Source organism: Macrotis lagotis, chromosome 1, assembly GCF_037893015.1.
Source record: "Macrotis lagotis isolate mMagLag1 chromosome 1, bilby.v1.9.chrom.fasta, whole genome shotgun sequence".
Taxonomy (NCBI): Eukaryota; Metazoa; Chordata; class Mammalia; order Peramelemorphia; family Peramelidae; genus Macrotis; species Macrotis lagotis.
In genome coordinates, this window is record NC_133658.1 from 286,746,168 (window position 1) to 286,761,016 (window position 14,849).

The 14,849-nt window shown below is 43.6% G+C and overlaps 1 protein-coding gene across 1 annotated transcript; it reads left to right on the plus strand.

Moving 5' to 3' along the window:
- Positions 1-1,823: 1,823 nt before the first annotated feature.
- Positions 1,824-13,646, plus strand: SLC2A6 (solute carrier family 2 member 6). The gene is made up of 10 exons (XM_074210773.1): positions 1,824-2,267; positions 4,025-4,187; positions 4,774-4,980; positions 6,510-6,609; positions 8,302-8,513; positions 9,262-9,414; positions 10,017-10,125; positions 10,209-10,379; positions 11,206-11,351; positions 12,338-13,646. Exons 1-10 carry the CDS (start codon positions 2,179-2,181, stop codon positions 12,491-12,493), a joined length of 1,506 nt encoding a protein of 501 aa, XP_074066874.1. The 5' UTR covers positions 1,824-2,178; the 3' UTR covers positions 12,494-13,646.
- Positions 13,647-14,849: the final 1,203 nt, after the last annotated feature.

Genomic DNA, 14,849 nt, shown 5'->3' on the forward strand with positions numbered 1-14,849 from the left:
CCTGGGAATCTTGTCCAACTTTCAGCCCCCAGACTCATGGCTTTGATCAGTTTCCAGTTGTCCATCTTTAGCCCTTTTTCCTCCTTCCTCATCTGAATCTTTGGGGAAAGAGTTCAGGGGAATGGTCTATTCAAATTCACTTATCTAATAGTGAAGATAGCTGTCAGGTTAACCAGATTCTAGGGCTGGGGAGGAAAATTTGGGAAGAGGACAGGGATATGCTGGTAAATGATTAACAAACAGCTCTCTAAACGGCACTGATACACTTTTTTTTGGTTTTTGCAAGGCAATGGGGTTAAGTGACTTGCCCAAGGTCACACAGCTAGGTAATTATTACGTGTCTGAGGCTGGATTTGAACTCAGGTACTCCTGACTTCAAGGCTAATACACTTTTAAATTTAATCTGCACTATTAACTTTTTCTCCATCACTTTGAAGTCTAGGCAATCAAGAAAATAATAAATTAAATCCTGATTTATAGCAGTTTCTGATTTCTGAGGTATAAATTGAGCAGCATCTAAGGGCTTCAATGTGACCCAGGGGTCCTTATTCGTACTCTGGAGTCAAAGATGACTGCTTCAGAGACCTGGAACCATCGGTTCTTGGTAGATTATCCCTTCAGTGACTCAAGATTGACTCATAATATAGCACTTAGCATGGTACCCATACTAAGCATTTAATAAATACTGAATGAAGTATGGGTGTATGCAATAACAATTAATGCTAACCAAGCCCAAAATACCATTCTGGATGCTAGAGTAATTAAAAATGTCAATCATAAAATGATAGGAACCTAGATCTGGAGCTGAAAGATAAGACCTGTTCTCAGGAAATTTACAGTCTAATAAGGGATATGCCACAACTAGAACTAGCTTTAATAAACAATATTATATGATAAGTGTATAAGAGAGTTATAAAACAAGTCAAGTCAGAGATTGGAGGACTGTCACTGGTTCAAAAATTAGGAATGGCTTCATCCAGGAGGTGACACTTGAATTGGGTTTTAAGACATGGGTACAAAGTCATCAGAGGAAAAGTGGTGATTTTTTCTGATGTCTGGGTAAGACCCTGACACAGAGGAAGGGAACAGAGTATGTTTGAAGAGCAGAGAGTCATGTGTAGAGATGTAGGAGAATAAGGTGAGAGAAGACTACCACAGTATGGTATGGCATCCTTAGATTAAAAAGACCTTAAAACCTGGGCATACCTCATGACAGACAGGAGTTTGGGAGGTAAAAGGGAGCCATGGAAGAATTTTGAGCAGGAAAGTGGTATGATCTGTACAAAGTGCAGCATGTAAGTAGTGAAGTATGATGGAAAGAACCTTCTTTCCTGTTCAGTCAGGACCCTATCTCTAATACCCTAATACTAGGTCTGCCATGAATTCACTAGATGAACCTGACTAAATCATTCCTTTCTTGGGGGTTAGTCTCACCATCTGTAAAGTGAGAGCAGGGTAAGATGAAGTAGACTAATATCCTTTCATCTCACACAGAGACTGCATCTATGTGAAATAGAAAAAGGAAGTGTGTGTGTGTGTGTGTGTGTGTGTGTGTGTGTGTGTGTATAAGAAAGACAGAGACAGACAGATAGACAGAGAATGGAGGAAGGGATAGTATGACAAATGAGAGGAGGTCTTAGATACATTCCTAAATTGGGAAACTCTCACCAACTCCACCTAACCAGCTGGCCCTGACAAGGAACATCAGAACAGGTTCTGTTCCTCCTCATTGGTGCTGACTGAGCAGCACAGTTTTCCTAGGCAGCCAATCACAGTCAGATTTGGCCGGTCCAGAGAGAAGGAGAGAGGGGAGGGGCTAAAACGGATGGAGAAGCTTTGGTCCATCCCAGGAACCCAGTCACCCTGAATCCAGCTAGGGGACTTAGCATGCTCAGGGGTCTGGGTGTGGCCAGCGAAGAATGATTTTTTTTCCTCCGGTTTTTCTTTCCTCCAAAGGAACGGTTCACTACACCCTAAACCCTGCCCACTTCCTCTTTTGGGGGCTGTTTAAAGACAGGAGTTCTCCCTTCCCCCAGTCTCCCAGGACAGAGATTTACTCCTACTAGAACCTGCCTTCTGAGGTCCTCTGGCTCACTCAAAAGGCCTTGGTATCTCAGAAACCTTCAGCATCAAAGGCACTGACAGGGATCTGGCAGGTGACTCCTGGACCCCATCACTATGGAGCAACCCCTTCTAGGAAGTGAGACACCAGATTATGAGACTTTCCCGGAAAGACCAGATCAGCAGCAAGAACAAAATTATATCAGGTAAGAGATGGGAAGTGAGAGGGGTTCCGGGGAGAGTGAGGGAGTTGAGGTGCTTCTCTTTTCTCTTTAGGATAAAGATTCATGACTCCTCTCTTCACCTTAGGGAAATCTAAATCCCAAAAGGCTAGGATTGACTACTTAGCCTGGATGTTCCAGGGCCCCTCTATAATTTGGCAATGTCCAAACTGCTGACTGGCTTGCAGGGGTTGGCAACTCTGGGTCAAACCTAGGAAGGCCTGATGCTTCCTATCTGTAGGTGGTTCGGGCACTCTCTAGTGAGACAGGGCAAACAGAAAAATCTATTACCTATTGTATCTGGAAATGATGCCTTGCTTTCAAACAACCATCAAAATGACATGTATATGAATCTGCTTATCAAATATTAGGGGTGTACTGCATGGAACCATTCACTTGCTCTCATTTAAGAACAGGAAGCTTGCTGTCCTATGGGGAAACCCAGAGCCCATGATGTGACCTCACTAAAGCACAGACTCAGTGACTGGGGCTGAAAGAATTGTTAAATTGTTCATTGTTATTTAATTGTGTAGAAAGGGGTGAAATGGAATCAGGAAGACCAGAGTTCAAATCCTGATGCAGACATTTATTACCTATGTGACCTTGGGCAGTTTAACCCCATTGGATTCAGTTTCTTCACCTGTAGAATGAACTAGAGAAGAAAATGGCAAACCATTTCAGTATCTTTGCCTAGAAAATCCCATTTGGGGTCACAAAGATTCAGACACAAATCAACAACAATAATTAATGTTTATTTATACAACTGGGCTTTATTTGGGTTGGCTTATATTAAGACTGGAAATGACTGAACAAGAATAAATTGTAAAAAGTGCTCCTTTATATTGCACATTGAAATCTGTTTCTCTGTTCCTCAATCAAGGAGTGTGCATACAACCAGCTCTCCAAAAAAAAATTTTTTTAAATATATGTAGGGGCAGCTGGGTGGCACAATGGATAGAAGCCCTGGAGTCAGGAGGACCTGGGTTCAAATCTGACCTCAGACACTTAATAATTGCCTAGCTGTGTGAGCTTGGGCAAGTCACTTAATCCCATTGCCTTAAGTAAATAAAAAAATTAAAGTATTTGTAACGTACTTTTAAAGTTTAATCTATATCACTAATATTTTTCTCCATCACTTTCTTAAGTCGACAATAAAAAATAATAATGTCACTTGCCAGTTTCCAAGGTGAAAATGTTCACACTAAAATTTTAATAATCAGTTCTCATGAGGCAGTATAAGTTGGTTCCAGCACATCCAGACAGTGACCCTACATCTGTCCAAATAAATATTTTCTGCTTCCTCTTCCATATGACAGCCTTTCAGAGAGTTGTAAGCAGTGTCTATCAGCCTTCCCACCAAGCCTTCTCTTCTCAAGACTAAACATCCTCAATTTCTTCACTCAGTCTTTACACAAATCATTATTCCAAAAAACAGTATCACTTTGATCACCTTCCTTCCTTTGGACACATTCCAACTTACTAAGGTCTCTTTTAAACTATTGGTGAAAGAACTTAAGCTATGTGACTTTGTCCAAGTCGTTGACTTCTCTAGGCTCCATTTTTCCATTTATAAATGAGGGGATCCATTCAGGCTATAATATTCTATGTCATACTTGAACTTCATGTGTGGTCTGAGATGTGGAAGAGATAATTGGTGTGGGTGAGGAGAACTGGAAGCAGAGATGTGAGGTCTTACAGGTAGCCCTGTCTTGTTTCCTTTCTCCCCTTTCTTCCTTCCCTAGAACTCTGAAGAATAAGCGACTCTTCCTGGCTACTTTTGCAGCAGTGTTGGGAAATTTCAGTTTTGGCTATGCTATGGTCTACACTTCCCCAGTCATCCCAGCACTTGAGAGATCCCCCAACCCAGATTTACGAATGAACGACTCAGAGTCATCCTGGTTTGGGGTAAGGATCCCCTGGGTTCAGGATGTCTTGGGAAAAAAAATCTCTTTTTGTTCCTAGCCCATAGCCTGGGGTTGACTGAGGAGCCCAGGAAGGGCTACCTTTTACCCTTCCATACTTATTTCTCCTGGAGAAGCCCCTAGGACTTTTCTTTTTATTCCCTAACTTCTGTGGGTTTTCCAGAATCTCTTTGCATTCCACCCCTCCTGCCCCAACATATCTTTTGGGAAAATTCTGCAAAGAAATGAAAGTAAGAAATGCAAGTGATCTGAATTCCTGTAAGTTGCTAGTACTATGCAAGGTCATGATTTAAATTTATTCTATTTCCCCTTTCCCCCCAAGATTGGAGCCCAAGACAGAGCAGACACCCCTTCCTCACCCCCACCCCAAACAAACAGGAGGCACCCATAAAGTGACATTCTAGGCTTGGGGGATTCCAAATTTGAACTTGCCAAGGGGCTCTTCAGGTATATTGCCTAGCATATTTGGGTGGGTGGGGTACTCCACCCAGTGATGGGAAGGAGAGGGTCCCTACTCAAGTAAGCCAGGTCTGGATAGGATCAGTCCATGGGGTCCCCTTTCTTCACAGTCTATATTCACCTTGGGAGCAGCTGCTGGTGGCCTCAGCGCCATGGTCCTCAACGATCTCCTGGGCAGGAAACTCAGCATCATGTTCTCTGCCGTGCCTTCAGTTATTGGCTATGCCCTCATGGCTGGAGCTCAGAAGCTATGGATGCTCTTGCTGGGAAGACTTCTGACTGGCTTCGCAGGAGGTCTCACAGCAGCCTGTATCCCAGTAAGGACAATTCCTTGAGCTATCCTTGCGTCCTAGAAAGGACATGTCCCAGGGACATTGGGGGAAGACTAATCAGCCTAAATGAATTGAGATTTTATCTTCCCCTTTGTTATCAAAGCAAATTACTGATAAGTTTTAACAGAAATTTTCCAATTCATAGATATTAACAGAAGTAAAATGGTAGCTCTATTTTTCCATTAACCTGCTGCATGATTTTGAATAAGCTTTTCCTTTCTGGGCCTCAGTTTCTCCATTCATAAAATGAGTGAGTTGAATTAAAGCATTAAAATTGGATTCAAATGATGTAGTTTCAAAATATGGCTCTCCCACTCCAGGCATTTGCTCTCTCATCTACAAAGGGTCAGAATAAATGATGGATCTCCAGAGTGCTTCCCAGCTCTAACATCCTAGGATTCTACAGATTTCTCACAAGGATGTTTCATATGTGACCCCCAGGCTGGAGGAGTTGATTCTGAAAGACTCTGCTCTCTGTCCTCATGGCCATATCCAATATCCTCATTTGACCAGTTTTCAACCAAAAGTTGCTTCTGATCTCAAGGGTATTGCTTAATCAAAGAAAGTCCACATTGAGCAAGAGGAGGAAGCAAAGAAAGGTGTTCCCTCTTTTCATACCCCTTCCCTTCATTTACTCTGATCACTCTCCATGACTATAACTGTTCTGTTTGCTTCCTCTGAAGACATTTTACTTTATCTGGTATTCAGCACATTGTGACAGCTGATAAAGAGACCCTGAAAGGAGTAAAGCAAAGGTCAAAGAAGGAAGCAGTATTAAGAGAATAAGCACAGCTGTCCAGGAAGTCCAAAGGAGCTGCTAAGCAGGTGTCTTTCTTAGTATTTGCAGCTTTTTGCCATGGGGGTGGCTCCTGAAAAGTCTGAAACAGGTCCCACTCTCCAAGTAGGAAAAACTGAGGCTCAGAGGTGATGAGTTATCCATAGTCCCAGAGAGTGAGGTCAAGTCAATTCAATTCAAAAAGCATTTATTTGGAATGTGGGGTGGTATTATGGATTGATCCCTGGATTTAGAGTCCAACACTAGCTGTATGAGCCTGGTAAGTCCCCCAACCTCTCTGGATCTCAGTTTCCTCATCTGTCAAATGAAGAGATTTTATGCAATGACCTCAAAGGCCCTTTAGTTCTAAATCTACAATCCTATCTGGTTTGAGCCTTGGGATGAAGCGTCCAATCTCTTGGCTCTCACAGACTGAGACCCCCAACCCAGTACTCACTGGGAGCTGGGTCTCTCTCAAGTTGAAAATGAAGTACTTCTCTCACTTGAGGCCTGGGCCAGCTATGAACTTAGAAACAGCATTAGAGACTCTTACAGTTGAAAGGGATTGGAGAAACCAAAGACCAACTCCCCTCCTTTACAGAAGAGGAAAGAAAGGTCCAGATGAAGGAAGCAATTTTGACTGGAGATACTGTAATAACCAATGAGTGGCGGGTCCATGGCTAGACCCCAAATGTCCCAACTCATCTTTCTTTCCCTTACAGTATGATTTGTCTTACAGGTTTATGTGTCTGAGATCTCCCACCCTGGAGTTCGGGGAACTCTGGGGGCTACACCCCAGATCATGGCTGTCTTTGGGTCCCTCTTGCTCTATGCTCTGGGTGAGTATCTTTTTTCTGATGGGGGAGGTAGGGTGGAAGCAGGGATTATCAGTCAACAAACAAACATCTGTCTGACACATACTATGTTCAAAGGCCCCAGATCACTGTCAGTTATTCCCTGAGGAGGGTTCTCTAACTCAATAGAACCAACTTGCTGCTCTCAGGGAGCTTACAATTTAATTGAGTTGACAGGAAACATATAAAAATAACAAGCAATGCAGATTAGACCCAGAGTTCCCATCCTAGGGTTAAATTGCATCCCCAAAGGCAACTGAATTTGGAGTCAGGATGTGACAAGAAAAAGAAGAGACTGAGGAAGATCTTCAGAGTCTATCAATTTATTTATTTATTTATTTACTTATTGCAGGAGTTAAGTGACTTGTCGAGGGTCCTACAGTAACCACAGCTAGTAAATCTCAAATGTCTGAAGCTGGATTTGATCTCAGATCCTCCTGACTCCAAGACTGGTGCCCCATCCATTGAGTCACCTAGCTACCCCCACCTGAGTGTTTTGATTTATTAAGCAATTAATGCTTAATAACTGGAACCAGACCTGCTCAACTTAGGTACTTGACCCCCAAAACAGGGGAGATTGAGTTTCATACATTAAAAATAATTAATCACATGAGGCCAATTAATTAAAAAAAGGAGACAATATAACATTGGGTAATTTGATTTCTAATTGGATAAAAGATTAGGGATTTTTCAAGTTGGGAGGACATCAGAAAAGGAGGTGCTCACAATCAAAGGAACATGGAAATAATAACTGAGTGATCAGCACAGGGCCCTTTTTCAGATAAGACATATAGGTTGCTTGAGATGTACAACTTTGGAACTGACTGGCTTTCTGGTCAGCACAACTGAGGTCTTTGGTTGAGGGTCTCTAAGCAGCAAGAAAAGGTAGCTCAGTTTCCCAATCACCCAGAGCTAGGTTCAAAAAATCTAATAAAGTTTCCTCCCAATTCCCACAATTGAATAAACTTTTCTCACAAAACAGAATTTGGACTAGCTTCATAACTGAATAGAAATGGAACTGAGCTAGCTCCAGAATTAAGTCACAAAATGGAATCAGTGCAGTTCACTCAATCCCTTCAATTCCTTCAAGGAAGACCTGAGTTCGAGTTCTGCCTCAGAAATTTATTAACTGTGTAGGTTTGGGCAAATCACTTAATATCCCTTAAGTCTCAGCTTCCTCATAATAACAGAATATTTCTCATAGAGTTGTGAGGATTAAAAGGAGAGAATATATATGTAAACTTTTAAGGTATTATAGAAATATCAGCTATTATTACTCCTCATGGCATGGGAATTTTTGGTCAATAGCTATATTATTCTGTTGAAATTAGTAGAATTTATTTACTTTCACATTAAATGGGGGGGGGGAATTATAATGAAAGCCAAGGGTATGGGGACCAAAAAAAAAGGTTGAGATTTGATATAGACAGTGGATAACAAGTGCCATCTGAGAAGAACAAGCTGCAAGCACCACAGGGGGAGAGGGCACTGTGGACCCAAGTGGTCAGTGATGGATGGATGGGGAAGATACTGTCTTAGATCCCCAATCCGGTGGTCCTGGAGGCCCAGGGAGGTGTGGAGAGAGGCAATCCCTCATGACTAGCATGCCTTCCTCTCCTCCCTTGGTCCAGAATCTCCTCTGACTTTCTTCTGCCCTCTCTCCCCTTCATTCCCCAGGCTTGAAGATGCCCTGGCGCTGGCTGGCAGTGGCTGGAGAGGTGCCTGTATTTATCATGATGATACTTCTGTGTTTTATGCCCAACTCCCCTCGCTTCCTCCTCTCCCAGGGCAAGGAGGAGGAAGCCCTAAATGCACTGGCCTGGCTCCGAGGTAGAGACACAGACTTCCAAAGGGAATTCCAGCAAATCAAAATCAGTGTCCAGAGACAGGTAAGGGAGGTAGACATTACCAAATGAAACTATGCACCAATGGGAGGGTCACATGTTAAAAACTTGGTCCAGAGCTCCTCACTTGGAGTCTGTGTACTTTTTAAAATTTTTGATGACTATATTTCAATATAATTTATTTCCCTTGTTTTATATATATATATATATATATATATATATATATATATATATATATATTCCATTCATTTAAAAAACTATTCTGAAGACACAGTGGATAGAGCACTGGCCCTGGAGTGAGTCAAGAGGACCTGTGTTCAAATCTGAACTCAGACAGTTAATAATTACCTAGCTGTGCGGCCTTGGGCAAGCCACTTAACCCCATTGCCTTGCAAAACAACAACACAACAAAAGCTTCTGAGAAAGATTCCAGAGTTTTCACCAGACTGATGAAAGGGTCCAAAACACAGCAAAGTTAAGAATCCCTAGGCCAGAAGAGGTAGGACCCCTGCCTCAGTGGAAGCCTCTAGGTGGCCCAGACAGAGCTACTCTATAAAGACCTTCTTTCAGTGGGCTACCTTAAATTTGCACCTCAAGTAATATTTCAGGTACCTCTTCTTCAGCCTCCTTAAGGAAGACCAATGCTGTAACTCATATTTCTTTTGGGTAGGGGGAGGAAGGGGAGGGAAGAAAAGGACAAAGATGGGGCACAGACACTCTGGGATACCCCAAGTGTGTGGCTGCTATTGGGGGAGGAAACCCCCAAAGGCTGTACCCATGCCCATGTCTCCAGAGCAGTCGACTGTCATGGACTGAGTTACGGGACCCTTTCATATACAAGCCCATCACCATCGCCGTTCTGATGAGATTCCTGCAACAGCTAACAGGTGTCACCCCCCTCCTGGTATACCTGCAGTCTATCTTCCACAACACTGCTGTCCTGCTGGTGAGAAAATACATGATCCTCCCCATGTTACCTGCCCAGAGACCTGTCAGCATCTGCCTTCCTATAAGGAGAGCACCACACTCCCTATTTCTAGAAGATTGGGGGTGGGGGGATGCTCGAAGAAGACACCATGTGCCTCACTGTTCCTTGTCTACTACTTGCAGTGGCTGCCTGAAATCCCTCCATTAAAGTGGTTCCTTTGGGTTAATTCACTGTTTTCAGGAAAGCCCCTGTGAGAGTACAGCATGGATTGAACTGACCATCTAGCAAAGAGTTCTGGGGAAATGGGACCTGGAATGGATGTTTGCTAAGGAGGGGGGGTCAGGAAAAGTCTGGCATAAGTTCTCTTCATAATTTTTCCGGGGTTCCTGGAATGCCCAGACTTCATCCCTGAGTCACTCATTCCATTGAAGGTAGAGATGGCACTAAACCCTGTGATAGTTTCTCCTCCTCAACCCCTTCATTTCCTCACCTCATCATGAGACAATGAAAGCCAAAGGCAGGGTGATAGTATTCCCCAAATCCTGGGAAGTCCCAGCCCTGCTCCTACCTTGGGAAGCCAGACTTGTGAGCACTGATATCCCCCACCTCATGTGTCCCAGCCCCCGGAGGAGGATGCAGCCATCGTGGGGGCTATGAGGCTCGTCTCTGTCCTAATCGCAGCTATCACCATGGATAGAGCAGGTCGGAAGATTCTTCTCTTTGTCTCAGGTATGGCTCCTGCCCCACTGCCCAGAGATGACAGCATCCCCCATTCCCTGACTATGAAACCTCCTTGTCTTCTCGGTTCACAGCATTCATTATGTTTGTGGCAAACCTGGCTCTGGGGCTCTATAACCAAATGAATCCCCAGCTTCCAGCCCCCAACACCACCATGGAGCTGACCAACTCGGCCCTTGAGAAGTCAGGTTCAGGGAACTACCTTATGCTGGTGCCCCTCTTTGCCACCATGCTCTTCATCATGGGTATGTGCTGCTTGAGCCTCTACCCCCCCCACACATGCACCCAGGGTATGGACAGGAATGAGGAGGGTTGATAGGGTGAGAGAAGTTAATCAGGATAACCCTGGAGAGCCTGGGTCATTGCCTGGAACCCAAACAAGTAACTGGGATTGTGACATGCTCTATTTTGTGCATACCCAAGCGACGGTTGGTGTATATCTATAATGTGTGAAAACAGAAATGGTCTATGGTCTATGTGGAATGGTGGGTTGAGCCTATGTGAATCTGAGGGGATGTTTGTGTTGGGGGCCTGGTCTGGGGTGCATGTACAACTGTGTGTATGGGGAAAGGGGCCAATCTGATCAGGGCTCCCTCTAGACTGGTATTGTCAAAGAGCCCTAAGGTATTAAGAAACCCCAAGAGTAGCTGGTGTTAGGGATATAGAGTGGACAGTTGATCCCACAATAATCCAGTACTAAGAACAGTGGATAAAATGCTGGGTCTAGAGTCAGGAAGACCAAGTTCAAATCTGGCCTCAAACTTTCCTAGCTATGTCACCCTGGGCAAGTCACTTACCTGTTTAACCTTGTTTCCTCTTCTGTAAAAAGAGCAGTAGAAAGGAAATGACAAAAGTACTCCAGTATCTTTACCAAGAAAAGAGGGTCACAAAGAGTTGGACACAATTGAAATGACTAACAATATCATGATAGAGCCAAACTTCCTGCATCGGGTTTGGAAGGGGTTAGACAGTAAGGGGCAGTCACTCCCTTGGAAAGCTGAGCTCTTTTTTCACAGAACCATTCTCAGCATTTGCTACCCACCTTGGGTCTCTCTTGCTCTCTTTCCATAGGCTATGCCATGGGCTGGGGCCCTATCACCTGGCTTCTCATGTCGGAGATCCTCCCACTGAAGGCCCGAGGGGTGGCCTCGGGGCTCTGTGTTCTGGTCAGCTGGCTCACAGCCTTCGGGCTCACCAAGGCTTTCCCACTGGTGGTGGTGAGTCCCATTCCACCAAGCCCACTTACAGGGAATAAGGATAAGAAGCAAGGATCGAGGAAGGCTGGGAACTCCTGCAAACTGACCCCATCCAGTTCTAGATATCAATGGCTCCAGCCTCCTGCTGCTCCCTATCTCTGGGCAGGACATGTAATACTTCATTCCTTCCTTCATTAGTTTATTGGTTCAAATAGCACATGTTAAATGTTAGATATACATAATGCACTATGCTGGGTGCTGGAGACCAGGCTGCTCTTTGGAGTTTATAGTATCATAACAGAAAGAAAAGATAGCAGTGAATAAAAGGCAAAATGTGACGTGGCAAAAGTGCAAGTCTAAGGAGGGAAGCTATTTGGAATGCAGGACAAAGGTCACTCCTGAGCTCTCTCTGCTGGTGCCAAGACATGACAGGAACTGAAAGCAATTTACTCACCTCAACCCAAATATCAAATAAATCTAGCTCGGCCCTCCTTAACACTGTCGCTGGTTGAGAATGAAGGAGTCACTTGTAGGCTGGGAGAGTCTGAGTGTTCTTGGGAGACATAAAATGTAAGTTGTCTTAAAGACGTAAGATGTCAAAGGTCTAGAGGGAAGTTTACATTCTACACAGGGGAAGCAGCATCATGAGCAAAGTCAGAAGGCTGAGAAAGCCTAGCATACAGTGGGTACATAAAAAGGTTTATTAAATGTAGAGTGAAAGCCCATGGGACATTTTGTGAACCATTTCACTGGTGCAGAGGGTCCTAGTAGTATGAGATAAGGTGGCCTTGAAGGCTCTTGTCCTTGGAGGGATGGTTTCTGAATAGGGCAAGGATGTAATGAAAACATCCCTGAGGTTGCTTATTAAGCAACAATGCCACGTAGTTTCAAGACTCAGCTGTTTCCTGTGGCAGGAGGGTGGAACATCTGATTCTCCATCCAACAAAAAACGATACTGACTGGGCTGTTCTCATTCATTCCCTTTTTCTGTTCCCTATCTTCTGCAGAAAGCTGTTGGCCTTCAAGTACCATTTTACTTCTTTGCTGCCGTCTGCCTGGTGAATCTGATCTTCACGGGTTGCTGTGTGCCAGAAACGAGGCGCCGGTCCTTGGAACAAATTGAATCGTTCTTCAGAACAGGGAGAAGGTCATTCCTGAGATAGGAGAGATCAGGCTTTGGGAGACTGGGGAGGGTCCTAGAGGCAGGGATCAGGAGTTGACATACTGGATGGAATTGGGAAGAACTGTACATTCTGACCAAGAAGTGGTTCCTAGCTCTAAGTCTCCAGAGAATTCTGGTCTCAGCCACCTGATACATAGAGAGTAGATTTGAATATGGTCCTCCATCTCCACCCAAAAACTTCTAGAATCCACATTGCCCACCAGACTAAAGAAGATTCTATGGGCCGAGCAAGCAAGCATTGTCCAATGAGAATGCCAGAGACAAGGAGCTATTTCTTATTAATCAATTGGGAACAAAGAATCAAGATCTAAGAGAGCACTGGACAAGGAGCAAGAAGAACCAGCTCCTGTGACTCTGCCACTAACCTTTCTCTCACCCCATCCATTATCTGATTATTCAGTGGACATCATAACTCCTACCCTGTCAGCAGAGTGATCATAAGGAGCAATTAAAATAATGAATTTTTATTTGGGGATCCAGGAAGCCCTGCAATAACATGTAAATCCTTGTTACTGACTGGTATATATACCTCTGTAAGGAAATATGGTTTCTGGAGACTGGGAAGGCAAGGGCCCTACTCATCAATTAACTGGTCAAAGGATATTGTCTGGCACATTTATCAGAGACAGAACATGTTCAAGACCCCATCTCCAAACAGGTCCTATGAACTTATAATTGAAATCAAATGCCAGGTGGGTGGAAAGTGGTGACCTAGCTCTGAGTTTTTCCCCACCTGACCTCACACTGCCTTTTCCTCAGAGGGGAGGGGGGAAAAAAAAAAGAGTATGGGAGCTGCGCAGTCCACAACCTCTTTATAGAGGAGAAATAAAATGAAAACCCCTCCTGCTACTCAAATAGTCCACTTCTAAAGTCCTTTGTAAATGAAGATGATATACTTCATATGTTATTTCGAGGGGGATTGTGTTGTAGTGGAATTAAGTTGTCCCAAACCATCCACATTCACTTGTCCAGCTGTCTCATGATTAATAAACTTTCAAGATAATTGGCTGGGATCAGGGTTCAATCTAGTTCTCTCAAATGTTCTTACATAATAGAGTCAACCCCCTCTTTTACATCTACTACCACCTCCACCATTATCAAGTAAAGCTCCAGGGCAATCTTTTTCCCACCTTGAAGTTAATTTTCTATGCTGTGACTCTGGGAGAGCAAAGTTCCCTGATTCACAAAGGAGAAAAGTCCAGAACTTGATCTTTCATACAAATTTCCATAGATTGGTTGCCCATCTTCCATTAAATGAAAAGTTAAAATAGAACATTTTAGAGGGCATAGGACAAATCAATGGAAAAAGCTGGGCTCTCCACACCCCAGCTCAGGCTCGGTTCACAGCATTTGTCAGACTCAGAAGGTCAGTGATCAGCTGTCTCCTTCCACCCAGTTGTGATCTAGTCAGCTTTGCCCCAATAACCTAAGAGCGGTCTACTTTGGAAAACTTTCCTCACCTAGTCTTAATATCACTGTCAAGGGATAGTTGATGAGGAACTCCTCATCCCTGCCCCAAGAGAGCTAAATTTTGACTAAACTATGACACTTCATCAGTAGACTTAGAAAAAAATATTTGAAGGGGTGGAGTTAGAGGATGCAACCAATGGTTTTCAATATCTGAAGCAGGATTAAATTTGTTATAATTGGTTCCAGAGGTCACAGCCGAATCAAATTACCAGGAGAAAGGTTTCAGTTAAACATAAGAATGAATTTTTGTAGTCATGAGTGACTTCAAAATTTAGTTAGTATTCAAACTATTCAAAACCAGATTAGTCACCTGTCAAATTCACTGCAGAAGTGATTCCTGCTTGGGACAGGAAGTTAGATAACCACTAAATTCCACTCAATTCTAATATTCTATAATACCCTAAAAATCCCTAAGATTCTAAAATTCTGTAAGTGCCCAAGCACCCTGAAAAGTTCCTAAGCACTTTATACCAGGAAGGAATTAACAGGTATAGAAATTAGTGTTTATGTGTATACAGAGGGTGTGTGTGTGTGTGTGTGTGTGTGTGTGTGTGTGTGTGTGTGTGTGTGGTTGGTTCTTGTCCTTTGTTATTAAAGATGACCAAAATGACATCACTATGTTTGAGACAAATTACAGTGTGTCCGATTGTGGCTGATCAGACCAATATATGGTTGGAATGCTCTACCACAAGTTGGGCACAAATATTCCATGTAAACACCTGGAGTGGGTATTCTAAACTTACGGATGTCATTTCCTTTGAGCTACTTCAATTCTGCCTTCCTCAAAGAGCACAGTACCCTCACTGATGAGAGCAGGCCATGCTGAGTGGTCCTGTGCCAGTGTTTCCCATTCTGTACAATCAGTT

Bases quoted from the DNA above. Each gene is read 5' to 3' on its own strand.
- SLC2A6 (XM_074210773.1), top strand. From the start codon at position 2,179: ATGGAGCAACCCCTTCTAGGAAGTGAGACACCAGATTATGAGACTTTC. The intron at 4,981-6,509 runs GTAAGGACAATT...TTTGTCTTACAG, and splicing joins TCACAGCAGCCTGTATCCCA to GTTTATGTGTCTGAGATCTC. The intron at 6,610-8,301 runs GTGAGTATCTTT...TTCATTCCCCAG, and splicing joins CCTCTTGCTCTATGCTCTGG to GCTTGAAGATGCCCTGGCGC.